Source organism: Sylvia atricapilla, chromosome 2 (assembly GCF_009819655.1).
Source record: "Sylvia atricapilla isolate bSylAtr1 chromosome 2, bSylAtr1.pri, whole genome shotgun sequence".
NCBI lineage: Eukaryota > Metazoa > Chordata > Aves > Passeriformes > Sylviidae > Sylvia > Sylvia atricapilla.
In genome coordinates, this window is record NC_089141.1 from 36,790,281 (window position 1) to 36,802,317 (window position 12,037).

The 12,037-nt window shown below is 44.5% G+C and overlaps 1 protein-coding gene across 1 annotated transcript in view; it reads right to left on the reverse strand.

Moving 5' to 3' along the window:
• Positions 1-537: 537 nt before the first annotated feature.
• Positions 538-12,037, reverse strand: part of MAML2 (mastermind like transcriptional coactivator 2) — a 211,936-nt gene continuing 200,436 nt past the window's right edge. Inside the window, exons 5-6 of the mRNA XM_066312940.1 lie at positions 11,641-11,752; positions 538-5,288 (exon numbers count right to left, since the gene is read on the reverse strand). Of these exons, the coding sequence (XP_066169037.1) occupies positions 4,306-5,288; positions 11,641-11,752 (1,095 nt within the window). The 3' untranslated portion in view covers positions 538-4,305. The remainder of the gene's footprint in view (positions 5,289-11,640; positions 11,753-12,037) is intronic.

Consider the following 12,037-nt stretch of genomic DNA (forward strand, 5'->3'; position numbering starts at 1 on the left):
TGGAATCTCTTTATGCTAGAAGGAGGTGTAGTGTGAAGGAGGCAAGGAGGAAAGGAGAAGCCAGCTGTCTGATTTCTGGCTTCTCATTTGGGGTCTCTGACAGTGAGGGGAGGGGGCAAATATCTCCAGGGTGTGATCCAGGCAGTGCATGGGCTTAGGGACCTAGCCGGCCCTCTTGGGGTAGCTAACTCTTGGAGGTACAGAGTTCTTAGCTCTAATTTTTGCAGAATCCCAGAGCAAATTGCTCTGCTGCAAGATTCCATCAACCTGTTGACCAGGAGCTAAAATAGCATTTTTTTGTTAACCATTATTGGTTAACCCTTTCTGATAGTGAAACCATGTCTTCAGTCAGTAAGAAGACATCACAGCTCTGGCAAAGAGGCAGGCTGAGCTCCTGGAAGCTGACAGATGTTCATTTTTCTCACCCCCCCCACCTCCTAAAATATCACCATAATTTTAATTTACTCAGATGAATGAGCAGTTGACTAAACAGACATTCAATATAAAATTCATAGTAAGAAAAGAGACACTTGGGATAATTTTGATTGATTTACTTGGCAGAGTTTTGATAGCTACTGAAAAACATACTATTCATGTTTAGGTGAAAAATAAATGGAGTCAAATAAGTGTCACTGCATAGTACTAGGAGGTATATACAGCCACATGTAAAAATGCTTAAACACAAACACTTCTGTACAGCAACTTTTCTTTTCAGTCTGTATAGAGAAACACTGGTTTATAATATGGGGAAAATATAAAGCAGACACACATGCAACAAGGACATGACAGTTACATAGGTCCCACCTGCCTCCCAACAGCTGAAATAACAATAATAACAATAATTATAATAATAAAAGCCTTTTTCGGGGGAAAATATTTGAAACCTGGAATGTTTTCATGTTGAGGTTTCCAGAGAGCTTCAGATGTGAAACATATCTGAAGGTGGTTTAAAGGCTTGATTCAAAGCCCTGTGAAGGCAATGGAAAAACTCCATTGGTTTCAGTGAGCTTGGGCTCAGACCCAGCTCTGTTTAACCATGATCCCATTCTGCCCTCCCCCAAAACCCAAAGTTGAAATCTGCAGATAAAAATAAACAATCATATCATACAAAACTTTGTATATAGAATACAAAAGGTAACAGTTGACTTTTTGTATAAAATACAACTTTTTGATAGTATATTTATTTCACATATGTATAAATATAACCCAAATAATATGATTTTTATTATTCCTACCAAAATATTATTACTTTTTGTTGTTGTTTTTACAAAAGTTTACAAAACAAATAATTCTTTATATTTACAACCAAATACTGTGAAGAGTGCCCAGTCAATGATGAAAAATAGACTTTAAGGATAGTGCACTTAGCCATTGCAAAGAAAGAAAAAAGAAGACACTAGCTCCATTCAGAAACAAGTGTTCTGAAGAAATGATACTGGATTCAAGTTTTGGTTGCAAGAGTCTTTCACAAGCTCGCATTTCAGATGCATCAGGCATATATATATACAGGACTGGAAATGGCCTCTACCTTTTTTGAATTTACTGAAGACAGGATGTAATTTTGCTCCCAGGGATGGCACTCACAGCCCAGTGTCTTTTGCACTCCAGGCTGAGGCCAACAGGACAACACTCAGCATTGAGTCCACCACTGCATGATATCATAGAACCATAGAATCATAGAATATCCTGAGTTGGAAGGGAACCACGAGAATCATTGAGTCCAACTCCTGACTCCTTGGGACCAGCTCCTCAGCTGAACAATTTTTTTTACATGATTTGAGGATCTGGAAATCAGTCTGGCCTTAGTACAGAAACCAGTGGTGGCTTTTTCACTGTCATGTGATGGTAGTTGAAGTTACCAGACTAACAGTGCCCGTTGCTCCTGGTGATACTAACTCAGCTTTGGCCTCAGTGGTACCCATCGCAGTTGTCTCTTCCTACCAGAGCACTGGCAGTCACTGCTGGCCTGCTCGTGGACAGACATGTGTGAGGCAGACAAGCCAATCTTCCTTCCACTTCAAACTCATGAAGCTACTAGTTCAGTCTAGTTTTGCACGATTTATATGGGGCACTTTTGTTACATCTCATCTGCGTCTCTCCAAGCTTAGGTGGGAACCCAGTGGCCTGAGCTCAAAAGCTCTTCAAAGATTTGGAAAAACTTGTACTGACATATCAAAGAATATTCATGCACCCTAGCCAAAACTGGGGAGAAGATAGAGCTTTCTGGGCAGCTGAGTCACCACATGACACAATGCAGGTGTGTGCAGTGATCACTAGCTGTGTTGGCAGAAGGGACTCTTCAGCAGGCTTTCTTGTCCCTCTTACTTCTCTGGGAATGAAGAACCTCAACTGGCATATCTAACTAAATGCCCATTTTACACCTTTGTGGAGGTGCTGGTGCTCATTTGTGTGACAATGCTTCTTGAAAAATCCTGACAAATTGTGCCCATTTGAAATGACAGGGTGAAATGACTGGAAAAGCCTTATTAAAACCCCGTGCAAGAACTAGGTCAGTTAAGTGCAGAGGCTATTGTCAAATAGTCTACTCATCCCACTGCCACTAACAAGGATGAATAAAGCACTTGCACGGGCTGAGCAATGCCTCTTGGCACCAAGGAATGGGAATGTAGGCATTGTATTCCTTTGCCACATCTAGTTTTAGCTAATTCAGAGGAGGCTGTAAAACAAATTGCACCACATCATTTGAAAGAACAGCATTTTCATTTGAATTGCAAGATCGGTTCTCATCCATGAATCCTGTCTGAATCACTGTGGAGCTGCTTTATAGTGACATAGCATATCTTTCTGATGCCATTACTGACCAAGTCTATAGCAAAAAATTTAATAAAGTCAAGACTATTCCCTGGCAGGTGTGGGAAAGCCTGTATCCTTACTGCTCTGCTCTGTTAGCCTTCAAGGCCAAGTGGCTGCAAACTGCTCACAGTAATGGTCCTTGCCCCAGGATGTCTTACTAGTGATGCACAGAAATTGCTCAGGGCAATATCAGCTGGTCCATCCCCAAACCCAGAACAGATGATTGAGTCCAGTGCCCAGAAATAATCCCCAGAACTGTTTCATGTACAAGCACAGATGTGGCTGATGGAGCCTCCTGCTGTGAGTTATAATTGATGTGCATGCTAGTTTCAGGGGCAGAGCCTCCTGTACTCCAGACAGAGGCTGTGGGGACCTGGGCCATCACCAGAACTCTTTTCACCTCCCCCTATATGGCAGAGGAGAAAACAGGATGGAACCAAAATGCTGTGCAATCAAAATGGCAGCTTACACTCAGGCAGGTAGATGATGGCATTTTGTCTGGGCTAAACCTGTTTGAGAGAAGAAGATCAGGCTGAACGACCTGATTGATACTCGCCATGATTTGAGATGAAAATGGAGACAGAGGCATAGCTGAGCCACTTTAGGTATTTGCCCTCCTCTAAGGTGGACTGGGAGAGTATTCAGGGTCAAATCAGGAGCACCCTTCTCACTCAAGTTTCTATATAAGTCACTGGAGTCTCTGGGGAAGGGCACGGTGGCAAAGTGAGGATCCTGAGCTTTGGTAGTAGTTCATCTCATGCTTCCCTCAATGCCCAGAATGACTGTGCTGCTGGCAGAACAGCAGCATCCTCTAATACTCACTGCAAACACTGATGAAAGGGAGAACACAAATGCTAGAGCACACTGAGTAACACGCTGGATGATCTGTTTCCTTCTACCCTTCGATGAGACCACTCACCCTGCTGTGTGCTACAAAAGGTACAGGGTTTATAACAAAATCATTGGGAAAGCAAATGTAAGTTTGTACTGTGCAGAAGTAAACAGTTTTGTAATGCCATGAAATTTACACAAGCTTGATGCTGTCAAGGCTGAGCAGTCCCAAGGAAATTAAGGGCTGTGAACATGATGACTGAAGAGTTGTGGACCACTTGGGGTCTTACTTGCACTCAGAGGGTGCATTCCATCAGCCCATTCCACTGTCTGGTGCTTCCATGGGTGGGAGGCTGAATGCGTTTTTTTCCCGGAGCCCCTCTGAGAAGAACCAATGAGTTTGCAATGGGCTGGGCATAGGTGTAGAGAACAGACCCTTCACATGTTTTCACTCCTTTGTGGAAGGCAAGAATATCACTAAGACTGTCACTTCAGTTTTGTTCCTAGAGCTGCTCTTCAAACAGGGCAGTTGCTCTATACTGTATTTTAAAGGACAGCCCAGTTACTGGAGTGTAAATTAATAAAACAGGTTGTTGGCATCTAAAGAGAAAGCTAATGTCCTTGCTGCCTCTTCATCTGGTTCTGTCTTGGTTCTGTCCCTTACGAGTGGTTCCCTAAAATTTCATCGAGGTTGATGTCTTTCATCCAGTCATCATTACCAGGTTCTGTTTTCAGTAAAGAATCTATAAAATCCGAGTCACTGTTGAGCGCAGGTCCTATACTGTCACCTTGCTGGTTCAGAAAGTCAAATGCTAGGTCATTACCATGGTCACTTCCTTGGTAAGCCCGGGATGTTTGGTTGGAAGTTGTGAAACTGGTTGATGGCAGAGATGATGGCGGTGTCATACTTGTTCCTGGCTGATTCAAGGTAGGCACAGTCTGTCCTCTCAGCTGATTGGGTCTTATGCTGAGCCCTCGTAGTGAGCCAGCAGATTGTCCATTTAGAGTCTGGTGCATTTGGTTGAGAGGGGGCCTCATTTGGACTCCTGCCATTAACTGGTTAGGAGGTGCCAATGCACGCTGAGGAAAATGCTGGTTGCCAACGTTGCGCTGCAAAGACTGGTTAGGATACGGAGTGCCGGTGGGGAAACGGACCCCTGCAGGTTTCAGTGCATCCTGCTGCTTCACTGCAGCCTCTTGTGGGGCCCAGTTCTGGGCATTGGCAGTAGCCGTGATCATCACATTGGCCGGCCGCTGAGCAGGGATACCTGTCGCTCCATGGGTCAAGCCTGGCCTTATTTGCTGAGAGTTGACCACTGACCCCGTCCCAAAAGCCACCCCGTTGTTCCCCTGTGTCATGGTTTGCTGCCGGGACACCAAGGGGTTATTCTGACTGGGCAGAACTTGATTTTGGTTTCTGTGTGGCTGCATTTGGTTCATTCCTGAAGTCACATTGTATGTGCTTGGTTGGTTGCAAGGAAGGTTCCCGTAGCAGCCCATATTCCGAGCAGCAGGAACAGAAGGCATTCGGGTTCCAGCAGGGGTGGACATGAGGCTGGAGCTCTGGGGCATGATGCTGTGAGTTGAAATTGGGTTGGATAAGGGCATGTTGTTGGAGCTCATGCTCACAGCTGGCGAACCACCTGGAAAGGAGAAAACAGAAGTGTTACAACAAGCATGAGTGCATCAGTATGTGGTGGCATTCAAATACCAACAGCTCAAAAATCCAGTTTTCAATGAGCAGTTTCTTGAAGAAGACACTTTGCTCTTAAGAGGATTACACAAACTTCTCAAGGCCTTGAAGATGCCTATCATCCAAAAGGGTGGTTTGGTCTGTACTAAGCCACCTGTGGTCTTTCCATCCATTCAGTGGAGAGCACATGAGCCTGGTGCTCATTGTAAGATAATATTGGAGCAGGGAAGGACAGACAGAACCACTGGGCAGAAGAGAAGACTTTCCTACCTTCCTTCACAGAAGCTCTAGAGACATCAGACAGGACAAAGCCTCTCAAAGTGATCAGAGATGAATAACTTTTCTTCCTTACAGGGCGTGGCTTATCCTGGCTGCTCTAGAGACAACGGGGAGTGAGAGGCACTTTCATCAGGCTCCTTTACCATCTTTCTTAGACACCTATATCAGCAGCATCCATCCTTTTTTTGGGAATATCTATCCCAGATGACAACAGGAGCCAAAACTGCATCTCATACATTTGCATCTGTATGCTAGGACAGGAGCTCAGCCCAGTGTGATGTGATGTCCTTCCCCGTGGTGGCTGAGCAGGCATTCGGACATTACTCATACTGTGCCTGGTGAGCCCCACAGATGCCCCTTCTAAACTCTCTTTCCAGCTGGAAATGGCTATTTGCCCCTGCAGAAACAGACTTGCCCGTGAGGGAACCACACATGATGTGCCAGCACTTGCTGCACCTGAACATCCCCTTTTGTGCATCATAAAACTACAGGTTATGAGTTGCCATGAATTTATCACTCCTGGATGATTCTGCCCAATGGAGGATTTTCCTGTGTGCTCTGGGCTGACGCTGTCTCCTATCCCATATTGTGGACTACATTGTTAGGTCTAACAGCTGCCCCCCCTTTTGGCGGGGGCTGCCGCTTTGCTGCTTGCTCTCTCTCGGCTGCTTCACTCGCTGCTGGCTGCTGCTGCTTGGCCGCTGTTTCCTCTCTCTCTGCCTGCCTGCCGCCACTCCTGTGGCTGGCTTTCGTCGCTTCTGTTGTTTTTCTTTTTTTTTCCCCCCTTCCTTTTCTTTTCCCTTCCCCACCCCTTGAAGATTTTGGACCGGCTCTGGACCTGACCTGACCTGACCTGAGAAGTCGGAGAATCCCCAGGGCCCGCAGAAGAAGCTCTGCGCCCTCCCCTCACAGTAACTTGAGCATTGTTTTTTTTTCCTTTTCCTTGGTGTTGGGGAGTGTTTTTTTCATTTGTCAATAAACCAGTTTTTTCCACTTTTCCTCCGAGGAATTTTCCTTCTTGAACCCAGGGCTGGGGGGGAAGGGGTGGTGGAGGTTTGTTTTAGGGGACTCCTTTTAGAGGTTCTCCCCTAAATTATTCCAAACCAGAACACTGTGCTTGACATCTGCCAGTGACAAGAAGCGAGGATTTTCTTGCCTTCAGCCACCAAACCTTGACACAAGCTCACTTCTTTAGCTACATAACCTCTATTTTGAGGCCACAGTAGGTAATTTATACCATAAAGTCTCAGTGCTTATGCAGTGCAGGACTAAATTAATCCTTGAGAGACTGGTTGAAAAACAAAATCACTTTTTAAACATGGCCAGTGTAGATGGCACTGTGAAGAACCCTCTCTGCACACAATCAGCTGCTCCATAGAGTAATTCCGTTTGCTACTATTGCTTCCAGTACAAACCCTACAAGAAGCACAGCTCAGAAAAGTCAGGTTCAAGGCAAATGAAAGGAGATGTTTCCTCACACAATGTGTGGGTCAGCTGAGGAAATCTGAGCCACATGGCACAGTACATGCTAAATTCTCACACCTCTTTGGGTAACCCCCAAAGTGTGAGAAAAGCTGTCAAATGAACTTGCTACCAACGTACCACTGTATTTCAGGAATTCTCTGAGCCTTTCCCAGAGGAGGAACAAGGAGATTTGCTATTCCATAGGGTGCAACTAATAGAATTTTTGGGCATGAGACTACCTTGGTTTGATCCTTCATACATACGACAAAACCAGATGGAATTTGAATAACTTCAGCTTCATCGCCAAATCTTATTATATATTGGTCTGTGTGATTAATTTTATTAGTTGGTCCATCATAAATTCCATCCTACCAAACAGGTGCTTCAAGACTGTGTCATGCTTGCAGCATTCTCCAGATACTTCAGTCTCAGTGTGTGGCATGTTTTTCAGTCCTTTGGTCCTTTGGAACTCCTGTCAGAACTTGACAGTTTTTGATGTTTCATTTCAGAGCTGCACATCACAGCTGGTCACAGTAATAACTTCTACACATCTCCAATGTGGATGTAAAGTAAGCTCTATTTTTCCAGTTCAGCATCATCTCGGACAATGTTTGAATATCCAGTTTCAATCACACAGCCTGCTCACAGTGATATCTGGAGGCCAGTTAGCCATTTCCTTTCGAGCTATGTTAATTTTGTGTCACTCAGGTTTCTTAACCAAAATAGGCAATAAGAAGTCAGATGCTTTAACGGATGTAATCTGAACAACTATTGCCTTTAAGCTGTGGTTTTACTGAAAGAGATACCATGGAAGTTTAAAAAGATTCCTCTAACATCAGCCCATGTTGCTTGAAATTACTTACATCTTCCCCTTCCTAAATTCTTTATTATTTGGGCTGTATCTGCTCCCCAGTAGTTTTGCTGAGCTCTGCATTAGGCTACTAGGGCTGCAATTACCTACTTAGTCTTTTAATTTTTTATCTTGGCATTAGCAGGCTCCTTTGGTGTTTCAAGACTAAATAAAGGTTGCACTAAGAATTTGGAGAACCTCTCAGCCAGCTCTTTTAAAACTCTTTAAGACAAATCATGGACATGCATATTAAAATGTTTCTGTTTAGGACCAGCTGTTTAATATACTGTTACTGTTGAAATTTCACCATAATAATGTTCAGCTCCCACAGACTGGAACCAAAGAAAAAATTATATATTTCTGCCTTTTCTGAATTATTTTTATACATATGCTATTTCCATTTAGTAATGAATGGAAAGGATTAATTTTTTCCCTTAAGCACTTAAAAAGTAACTCTTCCCAAATCATTATTAACACTGAGCATGACTCCACAACCAGAGTTGTACCAAATCAATACAAACATAGATACCTAAATTAAGAAGCTCCCCCTATCCTGAAGGCAGCCTATTCCACAAACAGGCTCTAAGTCAAAGATACTTGACTGTAGAGCATCTAATTATCCTAAGAATTGTGTTTTTCTAACTTCAGCACTTAAATTCTGTCCTTGAGATGGGCAGCCCCTGGGACAGGATAAGCTATGGGGAGTCCACCTGCTTTAGGCCCAGCAGGGACAACCACATTCCCACAATCAGCGCTCAGCTGACAACCACATGATTAGCCTTATCTTTGGCTTTGCTGGTGGGTGGTGCATTTTTGAAACTACTGTAACTCCTCCTCCTACTTCATCTCCTATGAAGACAGGCTGAAAGGACTGGGATTGTTAAATTGGGAGAAGAGAAGGCTTTGAGGTGATCTAGTACTTTCCAGTACCTGAAGGAGACTACAGGAGACAGAGAGAGGGACTTTCTACAAGGATATGCAGTGACAGGACAAGGGAGAATGACTTTAAATTGACAGAGGATAGGTTTAGATTAGACATAGGGAAGAAATTTACTCAAGGGTGGTGAAACACTGGACTAGTGAAAGAGTTGTGAATGGTCCCATCCCTGAAAGTATTCAAGGCCAGGTTGGCTGGGGCCCTGACTAACCTGGTCTAGTGACAGGTGTCCCTGCCCACTGCAGAAGGTTTGGAACTAGATGATCTTTAAGGACCCTTCCAACCCAAACCTTTCTATGATTCTGTGATCTTTTTGCAGGGGTGATAGGGATGGGGCCCTGATTTTTTGCTCCCTTGAGCCCATAATAAAGAGGAGGAATGGTACAGAATTCAGTGGCATTTCAAATGATCTAGAATAGCAAGCTGGGGAGAGATGGTTCTCTCCCTCCAGCTGAACTACTGGTTTGTAGAGTCACTTCATTGCCACTGGGATGAAGCTCCTCCTGGGGTGACCCTGCCAGCTGCTGAGCAGACCCCAGGGCTACCATCACACTGCTCCTGCAAATGCTCCACTTTTTAAAGAACACAAGTGTTTTGGAAGGGGTTGTACTTGTTGCCAAAAGACGAAGCTTCCTCTTTCTTTGTTTTGCTATTTTTGTGCTTTTATTTTTAACACAAGTATTTTCCATTCTTATTTCTTCCAGATGGGAAGAAATGCCTTCCCCAGAAGCACTGTGTACAGCAGCTGGGCACCCCAGGCTGCAGCAGTTCAGAGAAACAGCTTCCCTACCCAATTCACCTGCTCTTTTCTTGGGGGTTTCTTGCCACGGCATAGAACTGTGGGTAAAAGTATAGAGAAATAAAATACTTTACCAAGTTTCTCCAGCCTGTACTAGTTTATTTAGCTTTTTGTTTCTTCCTCCCTGATCTGAGCAAAGCTATTCCCAGAAAAAGGGAACAGTTTCCCTACTGTTACCGCCTTATGCAAGAGTTTCCTAATCTCTCCATCTGGTAGCTTTGCTGGAAGCTCCCAGAACAGCCCTTTCTCCCAGGCTGGCCTGAAAGGCTGCTGTCCTCCTGGGGCTCACTCAGCAGGGCCTTGAGATTTGAATGGACAAGTGCTGCCATTCCCACATATTTCAAGGAGATGGGACTCCAAATACCACAAGATTAGCTAAGAGTCCATCAGATTAACAACAAGAGCTGCCCATAACAGTGGTAATCTACTCACTTTGGAGCCTTTCACACATGTGGCTGCACTCACTTCCATTTTCCCTCTCAGGCTAGAAATGGATTGTTTTTAAGTAAAAAGCCAAGAGTTTCAGTCAATCATTTGATTCCAGGAACAAGCCTTTAAACAACACACCAAATCACAAGCTTCCCCAGCAAAATGCTGGGGTTACTAAAGCATTTATTTTGGGAGTACAGGTGGTACCAAGCCAGTGAGTAGGCCCTCACCATGGGCTATTACACTGGGGTGCTTGAGCCGGTTTACTGGAGAAGATTAACACCCAGATCCATTAGAAAGCAGAAGTGTCCAGCAGCAGTTTCCAGGTTGCAGCAAGCTTATCACTGCTAGAACTTTTAAGCAGAGCAAAGAAGTGCATGAATGCTGCCTGAGCAGCCCAACTTGGCCCATCCCTATAGAGCTGGGCTGGGGCTCCCGCACGGCCAGCAGATTGGGCAGAGGGTTGGCATGTGAGTCAGCTGCACGTCAGAGCTCGTTAAAATCATAATAGAAGCTGAAAAAGTTTTGCTACAAAGGATAGGTAAAAAGGAAAGACTCAGATAACTGGCTGAATCTGCAGAGCCAACAGTTATTGAAAAACAAACAAAAAAGATCTCTTCTTTTTCCTTAGCACGTTGCATACAAAAATATACTAGAAGGCAAAGGATCCTTTTTATACTTACATACACAGACACTTTTGCAGTATAAGGAACATGCTTTGGTCCCATCTGCTGCATTTTCCCCACCTCCTCTCTCCTCAGCACTTTTTCCGTACTCTGCCTTTGCTCTCTGAGTGGCCTTCAGCCAATCAGCAAGGTGAGCAGTACGAAAAGCTAAACAAGCAATCCAGTGCTTCAAAAACTAGACTCTCCAAGGAGGTCAGGGCACAAGAGCTGAAGCAAAGGACCAGTCCTGAAATGTTGGGCATTTCCTGCCCTGGGCAGTTCTGGCAGAGAGCAAGGGCTTTTACTCTACTGTTTGACTGATCTGTTGAAATGCTGCTTGTTGAGCAGCATTAAGTCCACGAGCACAGCCTATTAAACAGACCAAAAGTACTACCCATGATGGTGCAATGTGGGGTACTTAAAAATCTGTATGAGGGTTCTCACACTGTACATGAACTGCCATTTGAAGGGAGGGATGGTTCTCATCTCAGTCTCTGAACCAAGATGCACCATATATGTGAGATAAGCACCTGAACCCAGTGAGGTTGCATAGTCAAGAGGACATCTCTGCATCAAGTATTTGGGTGCACATCTGCCACAGATAGTGCTAATGGAAGGGGTACCAACTCTTCCTTCCCTGTGACAGAGAGATGTGGTATCAGCCTGGAAGAAGCACCAGGTCACACACCAGCACTTCTCAGTGGTGCAGGACAGTAAGGTAAATAGCACAGCCACCATCTACTGCCTCTGTGGTGATGGAAGCAGATATCCAGAAAACCATGCCCCAGTCATCCCATGTGTGCATGGCTCTTACAGATGGTCTTCCAGCTGAGAGGAAGGAAAAAAGGAAAGAGTTGCATTGAACCCATGGCTACTTACCAGGATATTGGTTTGCTTGTTGCATGTTGACCACATTCCTTCTTTGGTCTTTATAATCTGGTGGTGGTCTTGTCAAGTGTCTGTTCAGCTGGTCTTGTGGAGTTATTTTCTCCTAGAGGATTAGAGTAGAAGTATATTAATTTGCTTTTCTTTATGCTTTCCTGGCTCTGTGTTTTGCCAATCTCTCTCTTTTCTCAGTATGTGCTAAACTGAAGTATTTCTTCCTTTCACCCTGTCTGGGCCACAGGAGAGTCACTTGTGAAACTGTGCCATCACCTACTCAAGTCTTTATGGAAATCTCTTTGCTGGTTGCATTGTGTTTGAGTCTGGTTCAATTTTTCTCTCAGCCTCTGGGAACAATGGCCATGTCTGCACTGCCGTACAAAGTGTATTCCAA